General features: G+C 43.2%; 1 protein-coding gene across 1 annotated transcript in view; it reads left to right on the top strand.

Annotated features, from left to right (window-relative positions):
• The window catches only part of LOC145399131 (uncharacterized), a 196,085-nt gene that overhangs the window by 95,236 nt on the left and 87,809 nt on the right, over positions 1 to 13,040 (top strand). Inside the window, exon 2 of the mRNA XM_080271870.1 lies at positions 214 to 309. Coding sequence (XP_080127996.1) covers positions 231 to 309 — 79 coding nt within the window. The 5' untranslated portion in view covers positions 214 to 230. The remainder of the gene's footprint in view (positions 1 to 213; positions 310 to 13,040) is intronic.

Here is a 13,040-nt window from a genome sequence, read left to right as displayed (position 1 = left end):
AATATACTCAGGAGCATCATATATATAAAAAACTAAATTATTTAGAACTGTGCATTCTCTCTCTCCAGCAGAATCTTTTAGCGTAATTTCCCTCCAGGGAGCGTCAGGGAAACACTTACTTTATTAAGAAACCCGGGTGTAATCGTGCAAAAGTAGCGCCCGCACCAGCATGACGACCCACACACTAACACCGTGTACCCTCCTCACCCGCAGAACCCCGGCGGACAAGGATGGTGAGGCAACATTCCGGCGGCCACCACCTCCTCCTGCTACTGCTCGCCGGCCTCCCCCTCCTGCACCACCACGCAGGTCAGTCAATGTGCTATTTACACTTTAACCTGGCCTAAACCTGCCATCTCTCCATCCTGAACGCTAAGTGATAATAGGTTACCATTAGCTTATGATGTCCAGTCACAAGAAGTGCTGTGTAATGGATGTAAAGTAGTACCAATGTCTTTCTTCCTGGCACTAAGCTACGTGAAATAAGCTGCAAAAGGACGAAAATTTATGCCAAGTTCAGATGAAAGAACCATACCCCTCCCCACCCTGCCCTTCTATTGCTACTCTTCATTTTTTACCCTAATTTATATTGGGAGGGGAGGGGAAAGTCGTATTTTTCTTTTTGGAAGGGGGATGGTTATACCCTTTTTTTTTTTTTTCTTTTAACTCTTCACGTTTGATCGTTTGTGTAGACAGTTTATCACCGTCTCTCAGTCACTCTCTTACATACTGTGTGGGAGTTGCTTTTCAGTCTGACAATCATTTCACTGTTTGTGTTTGTGTGGATCAGTGGATGACATTTTTTGCTCTCCGGGGATCCAGTGTTTTATCGTTCTTAATCATTCTTAATTATATTCAGTCAACACCACTATTCTGTCAAAGTATGAGCACATCCTATTTTGCGGCCGATATTTACCGTAAGTGTGTGTGTGTGTATGTTTTTTTTTCTATTATTTATTTGTTTTCAATATATGTGGACGTCTATGTGTGGTATTACTGTTTTGGATCAGTGGTGAAGCATCCGTGGAAAGACATACTGATGGAGTCGTAATGCTGAAGAACTTCTTAACATACGAGTAATTACATCCTGTTTTATAACCTTGAGCACTTGAAAATATATTTGTACATGTAATTAAATATGTACATGTGTGAAGAAAAAGTAGTACCTAGTTACTGGCGTCCATCACTCGTCCTCCTCTAACATCACACACAGTAAAGGGAATTGCGGTCACTCTGGGAAAGGTAGTATTATCAAAACTTAGAGGAGTGTGGAAACCCCCCAGTTTTTTTACGATAACGTCTGAATCATGAGCTGATAGAACACTTCAGAAGCTTTCGGTATCGGTGCGTATCGTGATGATGATGATAGAATATGTGTGATCTTCCTGTAATCACATCTAACATTGACAGGTGTTCCTTTATTAGCCAACCAGTGAATATTAATGGCTTGCATACATCGTCGTGCACTCTGTTTTCATTACGGAGCCCCAAGCACTCCACGCCCCTACATGCTGAAGAAGAGTTACCATACTGTCATTATTCTTGTCCTCATCCCTGTGTACTCGGTGACTTTGACCTTGGCTGACGAAAATAACAATGCAGTCGTATAGTTTCTCTCTCTCTCTCTCTCTCTCTCTCTCTCTCTCTCTCTCTCTCTCTCTGCTGGCCCCGTTTGTTGGAAAACTAGCGTGGGAGGAAAACGCATACCCACACACACACTGTAACTCAATTTGTGGTGTTTGACTCTACTCGCCTTTTTGGATGATGGATTTTTCACCGTTTTCTTTGTCGGCCATTGCAAAGGCTGTATTACAGGAGAGGTATTGACTTATTTACTTTCTTTTCCTTACTCTTCTCCTCCGCCTTTTTTCCCTGTGTACAGTATATTATCACTTTAAATACGGTGATGTCCTCTACGGTATATATCCCATTCTTGCCATTCCAGACTATTTCAATCAGCTTAGTGACATCTAAATTGAGGAACTAGATACAGCCTTCATTAACTCCTTCACTACTAGATACCTTTCGTAAGTTGAACTAAATCGTCCCGTAAAGGCAAAAATGAAACAAAATATACGCCATTTGACTGAGACGATTAATGGCTTCCTTATGGCCAGATTTCGATTTTGCTTTTCTTTTTTTCTTTTCTTTTTTTAGATATGACTAATCATGGGTTGTATCGTAGGCAAGGGTCGCCTTTAACAGCACAGAAGGCTTCGAAGCATCTTTTCCACAGCGATATTTTCATATATTTCACATTAATATTCTTTTTTCACGTTATCTAAATTGCTATAATACTGATATAATATGCACTAACAACACATTAGAGTACACTGAATTTCAACGCTCAAAATAAATCGCTAAGGAAGAGGTGTTACGCAATCTCCAAAACCACTTACGATACGACCTAATAAAGTGAACCTCAGGCAATTGGTGGTGTGTTTCATCAATCCTGGACGCCCGTAACTTTCACCGCTCATTTGTCAAACTTTTCCCCATTAACTGTACGCCATTAGGGTTCATATGGTATCGTTTCTCTTTGTGTGGGATCCCAAACTCTGTCCACCTATTACCCCACGATGCACAACCATGACCTTCAGTTTGCCGATACTTCTCTGGCTGCTGAGGCAATGGCTGGTGCTACGGTACGTGAACTGTTTATTTGTGGCACCAATGTCACACACACACACACACACACACACACACACACACACACACACACACACACACACACACACACACACACACACACACACACACACACACATTCACACACACACACACACACACACACACACACACACACACACACACAGAGGCCATTTTTTCGTGTCCCTAGGTTTCGAGAACTGGGTCAGCGTCCTGAAGTCCGTCCACCCTGAGGCCACACCCACACTCACCCTTCCCAAGAACTCGTTTTTTTTTTCTTTTTTCCTTTTTCCGTGCTTTGGTATTTTTCCATTTTCCATTCCGTCAGTGCCCGGAGCCACAGAGGAGGTGATGACTGGGGTGACTTCACTGTTTTATTTTTTGTCTGTTTTCGTCCACCCTGCCAGTACCGTACCTTAAAAATCTGTGGTATATTCAAGGTTCGGTTCTGTACCTGGCACTAGAGAAAGCTGATGACTCCTGCAAAACAGAGAGCGAAGGCCAAATGTCATATAACTGATTAGAAGTGTGTGTGTGTGTGTGTGTGTGTGTGTGTGTGTGTGTGTGTGTGTGTGTGTGTGTGTGTGTGTGTGTGTGTGTGTGTGTGTGTGTGTGTTTTCTGGACCAGGCTTGGTGGACTTGCTGAGGGTCTTCCAAGGAGTTATTACCATTATTTTTTTTTTTTTTAACAACAGGTCAAAGGGTAAGGTTAAACGATAAGGTCAACTTAAAACAGTTCAGGTCCGATTTAAAACCAGACTTGGTGGACGGGTTGAGTGACAGTGTTTTAATTTGGGGAACAATTAGTCGATGGTTATGTCATCGTGCAAAGTCAGAATTTCGACACTACCGTATAAGTCAGGTCTGGCACGATTTAAACAGGAATTAAAGGAAGGTTTGAAGGTCAGGCAAGGATGAGAGAATCGATTCTGAGGACACTGTGTCAGAGGGTAACGTTACAAAGGAAGAAATCAGTTTTTATCCACTTTGGACCGAGCGACGGAAATGTTCAGGGTCACGCAAGGATAAAGTAAATCGACTTTGAGAATAATCGGTCGAAATTCGAGGTCAGTGAACAAAGTGACATGTTCGACCCGTAGACCAAGTGTAAGGCATGGTGCTGGTCCCTCTCTCTCTCTCTCTCTCTCTCTCTCTCTCTCTCTCTCTCTCCCTGTCCCACTTTTCGCCACCATCTGTCTCCCCCATTCCTCTCCCACCTCCCTTTTTACCAGGACGGCCATTATTACTAAGAAAAATATCCCGCTCTTTCTCTGTCTCCCCACCCCACACAATCTCACACTTCTCTCTCTCTCTCTCTCTCTCTCTCTCTCTCTCTCTCTCACACACACACACACACACACACACACACACACACACACACACACACACACACTCACAAAACCTTTTCTTTCTTTTTTCGCCCTGGGATGGTTGTGGTCAAGTGGCTGAGGACTGCTGACCATAAAGTCGTAAGATCGATGCCCGGCTGGGAGAGGGAGCGCTTGAGGGTTTGAAGTGAGTTATAAAAAAAATAAAAAAGAAAAGAAAAATTGCTTAGAAAAACGGAAAAATAAAAAATAAAAGCACTTCTTCCACACAACTACACGACAAGCCATTACCTTAGCATGTTCTAGTCTTGATGGGAGAGTACTAGCGCCCAAGTGGTGGTATGTGACGGTGCTTGACGCCATCTGTTGTGGATATGAGATCTGTTGGACCACAGAGAATGGACCGAGAGTTAGGTAAGTAATAAAAAATAGCTTGAAGGATGCGACAGGAAAAATTAAAGGTAAAATTAAAAAAGAGAGGGTCCACAGGATTTTTAGGAATGGAGTAAGGATTGCAGAGAGAGAGAGAGAGAGATGGTTCGTGTGTTTACATAGAAAGGTACATATGCACTGATGAGTCATACAGCATATTGACAGGCTCGTGATAAACAGAAGTACTGATACACACACGACAGAGAGACAAGTCAAAATGTATGATATGTGGACTGGTAGGGGAATGAATACTCGTGTGTGTGTGTGTGTGTGTGTGTGTGTGTTGATCACGTGTACAGTGGCTGGATGTCTGTTTGCACTCTGAGCCTCTTCACCTGTCCTCTCTCGCCTTGAGTCACCACTTATCATACAGTGTGGTACAATACACGAAAATGGTCCAGCTGGATACGCTACACTACACGGCAACACAACACACCCTTACTTCACCCATCATCTCTTCGGGAATACCTTGGCTGCCTACTTTCTTGCGATTTGTAACTTTATGGGACAATTAGAGAGAGAGAGAGAGAGAGATAAGCCGAATAACATTGTCAGCTGTAGCCCCAGATTCACCACAGACGTGATCTTAGTGGACTGCAGGCCGAAGTTCTCTTGCTTTCTGCCTCCCTCCTTTCGGGGATAGGAAGGGAGTCGAGGGACTGCTGAATAACCGAGGTGGGGACCCGCTCGTTTATGCCTGTGCCACCACACGAAGGTATCCCCCACCAGAACCCGCCATGTGGTAGAACGAATATATACGTCATCGGGCTGGAGGGATAATTCAAGTGTTCCGTAAACCTAATACTTTGTTATGTGGGATTTTTTTCTCCACTCTCGACGTAGTTACATGAAAATCACCGGAGAAAATTGCTCTAATCGTGGAGAGTACTTATGCCTTCACCCGGACCATGTCGTAGGCGAATTTGAAGTGAAAATATCAAGGGTCAACTTTAGGAGAAAAAAAAAATGAAAAAAAAAAAAAAACTTGTTACCTCTCTTGTCCACCCAGCCAAGGGATTTTTATTTCAACGTTTCCTCTCCTTCACACAAAGTAATAATAATAATAATAATAATATTAATAATAATAATAATAACGGTAATTGTAAGGGAAGGGATTTAGTGGAGAAAGGGGCGGAATCCTGGAGGAATTATCCAAGAGTCCTGAAATAAAAAGAGGATAGTATATATAGGCAATGTTTATGAGTAGGCATAGCAGTTTTCCACTCATAAATGCTGGTGTGTGTGTGTGTGTGTGTGTGTGTGTGTGAGAGAGAGAGAGAGAAAGAGAGAGAGAGGGAGAGTAAGAGAGAGCTAGTATGATCTATGTTATCTGGTGCTGTGAAGATGAGAGGTGGCAGGGGGAAGTCCACGCTGGTATCTTGTGCCTGATTCATGAACACACACACACACACACACACACACACACACACACACACACACACGGAGCTAAAGTTACTGACGACCTTATAGTTGAATTACGAGAGAGACCATTAATAATTAATTTCAGCATTACCCCAAGAGATATAACTTGTCCTTCGCTTAATATTACATTTTTCATTTTATTCTTATCACCAGACAGTATTATTCAGGCTAAGGAGACCTACTGTGATGGGACTTAACCTCCACTCCATCAGTACGATATTATATTTTATTTACTGATTTATTTATTACTTATTTTATTTATTCAGTTTTGTTCACAGCCCCAGACTATTCTATTCAAACTGTGGGAGACCAGTCGTAATTAAGGATAAATCTACCGGTATAACTTTTGAAGTAACCGATGTTACCAATTTTCATTATATTACGTCCCAGAACTATTCTAAGACTTACCTTTTAAGCCTAGTTTGAGTTGGGGGAACAAATTTTGTAGGGATAGTCATATAGTAACTTAGGTTAGGCTATTGCTCAGTAGCTGATGAATGTCGCGCCATATTGGCTGGTGCAGGTGTGTGCACTCGGTCTTATGTCAGGCCCTAGGTTAGGCCTAGGTTGGGTTAGGTTAGGTTAGGTTGTTAGTTTGGGTTCGTTTAATGCAATATTGTGCGTTTTTAATTAATTTTGATCTTGATTTTGAAGAATAAACCCACTTTTGGAAATCTTACTCAAAATTCCAAAAGGGGGATTTTCCCCCCAAAATGAAGGTCAAAACTAATTAAAACAGTATTTTGCATAGGAAAACATAAAAATAATAATAAAAGAAAACGTTGGTTCTAAAAATTTACCAATCTTCCTCCTTTTGTTTTGACCTGGAAGTAATTTGAGAACTTTTGATGATTTTATTCCAGTTAAACATTTCAATCCGATGACGTTTTTTCAATTTATTTTTGCCATTTTCCGATGATTTTATTCAGCTAAGGAGAGACTTTCTGAGCTAGAAGTATTAGTTGTAGTCTTAATTAACCCCTCCATAAGAACTTTCCCTTGTGGTGGGTAAAATCGGCTGGATGTCGCAAGAATAAATCAAACCTTACGTCACCAAATTGAAGGTATTAACGCCGAAGGATTTCATGCAGCTGAGAGGAACCCGCCACGGCACGCAGGTCTAAAGCTACAAGAAATTAGAGTAGTCTGGGCGAGAATAACTCCTTAATTCCAGTTACTGTCAGGCTATTCCACTGATCTTAGATAAACCCAGGATGGCCAACAGCATATGAGATCGTGATTGTGCTGTGTGAGAGGTGTAGTGACGATTGGGTGGGAAGAAGTGTTGCTGCTTTGCTGTGTGGTGAGGTGCGGTGGGATGAGGTGGGCTGGATTGGAGTATGTGGTGTGGTGTGCTGCTTTCTTGGCTTGATGTATGTGGCGTGGAGTGCAGTGGAATGGGGTGGTGTGGTGTGGTGAGGTGTGGTGTGGTGTGGTATACTTTGGTGTGGTGTGGTGTCTGGCTGCCTGTAATTACTGCTAGTCTGTCCAGAGCAGCGCCTTGGGCTTGATTGACCAATTTGACCTCTCTGTGTCCCTTCCCTCTACCGGACCTGCCACTTCCTCATCTCTGTCTCCATCCATCTCTCTCTCCTCCTTTCCTTCCCTTCTCTCTCTCTCTCTCTCTCTCTCTCTCTCTCTCTCTCTCTCTCTCTCTCTCTCTCTCTCTCTCGTGAATCATTTGTCTGCTTCCCTTCAGTACCTCATCTCCTCCTGCCCTTCCCTTCTTCCTACATCATCTTCCGCTTCCCTTTCCTCCTATTCTCTTCCTTTTGTGCCTGTTCTAATCTGTCTCCCTCTTCGCCTGCCCTTCACTTCCTTCCCTCTCTACATCCCTCTCCCCCACCTCTCCCTTCCTCTCCTCTCTCCTCCCCTCTCCTCCCACCTTTCCTTTCCTTGTCTACCTGATTCCCTCTTGCGCCACCTTCTCCACCTGTACTTCCTTTCCTCATTTACTTGCATACCCCTCTCCTGCAGCCTTTCCCTTCTCCCTTTCTCTCTATTTCCGTTTCGTCCTGCCCTCCCTTTCATCCTCCCTTTTTATCATTCTTTCCCCCCCCTCCTCCCTCTAACTTTCCCTTTCTCCTCTTGTACCTTCTCCCCCAACTCCCCTTTCTCTCCTTCTCTGCCCCTTCCTTCTCAGCTCCTTTTTCTGCTTTGACTCTCCCTCCTACGCCTTTCCTTCCCTCTGTGCCTACATCCTGCCTTGCGTTCGCCTCCCTTTTTATCCATTTTCTTTATTCTCTTTTTTTTTTTCCCCGGCTGTATATCCTCTTTCTTCTTCGGGCCCTTCCTTCCCTCCGATGTGTCTCTCCTTTTCTCGCTCTCTTCTCTTTCAACTGCATCTATTCTCCCTTTCATCTGTGTCACTAGTTTTTCTCTTCCACCCCATTGTACTTCCCTCCCTTTCTCTACCTTTTCTTCTACCCTCGTCGTCCATTCCCCTTCCTGCTTCCCTCTCCTCTTATTTCTTCTCTCCACTTCACTGCATTTCCTTCCCTACATTTCCTTTTCCACCCTTCACCTTTCTCCTTCCCTCCCTTTCCCTTTCCATCCTCCTACATACCTCCTTCCTTCTTCTTCCCTCATTTGATTTTTTTTTCTTCATTATCCCTTCCCTTCCCTCCGCTCCTTCTCGTTGTTGGCCTGTCCATCCTCATCCTCCATCACCCTCCTTGCTTTACCTTCCATTTCCTGACTCTAATCATATTTTTCTCACGCCCTCTCCCTTCGTACTGACTCCCTCTTCCTCTCTTCTCTCATCCTACTTCTCCTTCCTCCCCCTTTCCAATCCAATCCTGCCACTCCTGTCACGCTCTCCTAGTCCTTGATATTTGGCGTCATATTTTTCTTACACTTTACTGAGAGAGAGAGAGAGAGAGAGAGAGAGAGAGAGAGACAGATAGAGAGAGAGAGAGAGAGAGAGAGAGAGAGAAACGAGCGATTACCCAGAGCAAGAGAGGATGGTCAGGATAATGTAGCTGAGCAGGGAACATCAAGAAAACATCATCATCAAGGAAGTGGTAAATAAATATCAGCTCTTAAGAGTACACCAAAATAATAAATGGGCAAAATGTTGGAGAAGGAGGAGGAGGAGGAGGAGGAGGAGGAGGAGGAATGAAATGTTAGTGGAACCGGGAAAGAAGGATGAAAAGGGTAAAAAGAAGAGGCAGAAGAAAAGATAAACAATGCGCGCAAGGAAACTGTGATAAGGAAAGTTTAATGTCATGTCTGGTGAGGTGAGGCGGGGTAAGGTCAGGGTTGAGGTCAATTAAGCGTGCTAGCAAATTTATTCTACTACCCCTGAGTACCTGACAGCGAAAAATTACATTAGAATATTATACGTGGCTTAATAGCACATGAAAAAAAAGTACATGTTTTTAATTTTCGGCTGCTGAAGAAAATATATACGTGATACAGTTCTGATTTCCCTCGCTTAGGCCGCTTCACTACGAGGTCTTTTCTTGGGCAGGACTCGTGTGTCGGTAGCGAGATTGAAGTAACAAAAGAACATCGTGGTTTTGAAGAATATAGATTGCTTCAGATCCCTTGACTATGACAGGCGTTCCCATAGCTGAGGAAAATCGATTGTCAGCAGTGAAAATAGAAGACATTAAGGAACGGCATGTGTAAAGCCTGAAATGTAGACTTTGTTTGACTCTTTCATCCCAAGAACGATTATTTCATCTTATTCTTGGAACCATTTTACGAACGAAAGGAGAGAGTTCTTGTAGTGAGCGATAAATGAAGGTTACATCTTTCCTCTCCAGGTCAAAAAGCCTCTCCCATGCTGATGAAAAATGTCTGGTGAAGTCTAGACCAGGGTATGCAAGACGTTGTTTGAATGAAAGGATTAAAGTGTTTGTTAATTGTAGTTGTGACAGAAGAGAGTAATTAGTGGTGATGACGATGATGCTGATATTGACGACGATGACGATGATGAAGATACTGATAATTCTGCTGATAACGATGATGACCATGATTTGTTTTCATGACTGAAACTTACACTAAGGTGTGATAAGGCTGTGTTTCGGGAACCGATGAGAGAGAGAGAGAGAGAGAGAGAGAGAGGGGGAGAGGGTCATGCTAGGTGAGGTGTGGTTAGGTGAGATGGGGTTTGGTTAGGTTGGGTTAGGAGGTGCGTCAATACGACCTGCGTCACTGCCACTCATTTGCATGGATTGGACTATTACCTGGGCGCGTAATATCTGCGATGGGGGGTATAGTGGCGTAATGACCCCTCCACCCCTGCCTTACCCCATTTCCCTTCTTCCCTACCTACCCTGCCCTAAGTAACTGTTGCCTGACGTCTTCTATGTGTTCCTTGAAGGTGGGTCCAGTCACATAATTACGGCAATTCAATGATCTTAGTGAAGGGTGTGTGTTGCATAGGTACATTATCAACTGTGATGTTAAGGGGGTTCCTGTGCTCATACTTTCTGCTGGTGATGAATGTGATGGTGGATTTGGCTGTAGCTATTATCAGCCTGCTGTCCTCGACCTATGCCTGAAGTGTGTTGAGATAGTCTTGTTGCAGTGTGCAGGCTGTATCTACGACGTGGTGTGAGGGTGTCATGATGTCATCAGTATATGAGGCAATATTTGTGGGGGGGATGTGGGAATGTATGCATGTGTAGGACGAAGAGTGTACGGTACGTGAAAATACTAAGACCTGTGGAGCTGACTGGTTGTAATGATAAGTGTGTGTGTGTGTGTGTGTGTGTGTGTGTGTGTGTGTGTGTGTGTGTGTGTGTGTGTGTGTGTGTGTGTGTGTGTGTGTGTGTGTGTGTGTGTGTGTGTGTGTGTGTGTGTGTGTGTGTGTGTGTGTGTGTGCATTCTAAAAAGTCCCATCTATTCCCATGTATTATAACCCCAAATCCAAACAGCATTTTAATACCTAATTCCCTGACGGACAAACTCATTAAGGCGCAAGCCACCCATACCCAAATTACCCCCATATAATTACAGCCATATTGCAAAACCGCTGCGATAATTATGTTCCCTAAACCATGAAAACAGTGCCAACAGGGGAGTAAACACCCTAACTATGTGTAATTAAACGAGGTAATTGTCGTTTTAATCAGCGTGGGTAGTTTAAAGGTATCACTGCCATGGAGCCATACTCTTGCACGTTTTTAATTTGTATATGAAAGTATTACCATTTGCGTTCGCCCACACTGAAACACACACATACACATAAACAGCACACACACACACACACACACACACACACACACACACACACACACACACACACACTCCAGTTCGATTTCCGGTTACGGCAGCAAACAGTTTTAAGATTTTAAATATCGTTAAAACAGACTTTTCTGATCTACCATAAGACCCATTGACAAGTAAAAGCAACCCCGCTAATACCAATACACCAGTCCTGTATGAGACAGCCCTGGCATGTATTTAAAATAAAGACGGTGGGTGTTAACGTCGAATTGGTGACATGTGAAGGTGTGTGGTACGTAGAAGGACTGCTTGGCCTTAGGGAACGGACTCTTGAGCCTATGCCAAGAGTCAGACGCGAAAAAAAAAAAAATCAATTCTCCACCCTCTGCACCATATCTACACCCCAGCCCAGGCTACACATGGACTGTATTTATTCACTACTTATAATGGAACTTTATTTTGTAGTAAAAAGTAAATAATTTTGTTTTACAAGTGTTAGTTACCAATTTACTGCGTAATTTTTCATCCTGTAAATATTTGGCTTATATAGAAAAATGGCAGCTATAATAGGGCACCATCAGTTTTCTAAATATTTAATCCTCATCCATAGAATTCATATGCAGTCACAACGTTCCCAGTCAGTGGTTTATAGTTGTTATTGTTATTATTCACATAAATACATTTGCAGGGACACACACACACACACACACACACACACACACACACACACACACACACACACACACACACACACACACACACACACACACACACACACACACACACACAATTCAGGGGTGGGTGTGGAATAAAACCCATCAACCATTTAGGGAACACCCGGGGGCAAGGTATCTGACGGTAATGCCTTTTCAAACGGCGGCCCATTAGTCACATCGCCAACCTATATTGATCCTGCACAGACACACCACCACCACGTACATCCATGACCAACCTACACCTATACAACAAGAAGTAATAACTGACAGAAAATATATCGTCACCATACACACCTTGGCAATGGTACACTCGTACAACAATATAATAACAAACTAATATATTGATCGTGCACAGATATACAGACACTATGTATAACTCTGACCAACCCACACTCTTAACATTAATACAAAGCAGCATGACAGCCAGATACTACGCCGATATACAGTACACCTCTGACCAGCCTACACCCAGACATTAACACACAGCAGTGATAAGAGATATATTAACGATATACAAATACATCGACACCACATACACCCCTGACCAACCTACACCCATACACCAATACACAGCAGTAATGGCCGACAGATAATACACCGACACCACATACACCTCTATCCACGCCACACCCACACAACTAGATCATAAACCATCAAGAAACCATAGCGACTCCACAACCGATCTTTAACCTGACGTGCGATTATGACTCCAATGTAAATAGCTCTTCCCATCTCACGACACCAATTCTCCTCAGATAAATAATGTGAAATACCAGTAGTTCCTTTTCATACATCTTCCTTATAACCCTGCATTCCGTCCCATACTCTTTCGCTGGCATGTCAACCTGTGCTGTCGTCAACAACCACCTTTTAAGATGAAATGTGACGTATCTGTCGTTCCACAGTTTGATTACTATGGAGACTGCTCCCTAACCCAATGATATACCGTACGCTTTTGTGTTTATCTCTGTGTGCCTCCTCATGTATTTAAATATATATAGTCCAACATACTGAAATAGCTAATGAATTACAACTACAAGTATATCGATCCAGATATACGCTTCTTTTTTCCTATGCATCACTCTCACTACAGACACTCCTCCCTAATATTTGTACTTGGTTAGCGTGGGAAGGGATAATTCAGAGTACTGCTCTCCCTCCGAGGAGATGGACCGATCCTCCAGTGAATCTCATATGGGCTGTTGTAGTTGATAGGAAACAGACAAGTAAGTCAGTCTGCAGGTATATACATAGGACGGAGACGGACTGACTGACTGACAAACATAGCGACACACACGTCATGTATGTACCGTAT

The sequence above is a fragment of the Coenobita brevimanus genome, chromosome 47 (assembly GCF_032717465.1).
Source record: "Coenobita brevimanus isolate Jiangsu-jjx chromosome 47, ASM3271746v2, whole genome shotgun sequence".
NCBI classification, from domain to species: Eukaryota; Metazoa; Arthropoda; class Malacostraca; order Decapoda; family Coenobitidae; genus Coenobita; species Coenobita brevimanus.
Note: the sequence above shows the minus strand (reverse complement) of the source record. Positions and strands in the feature narration are given on the sequence as shown.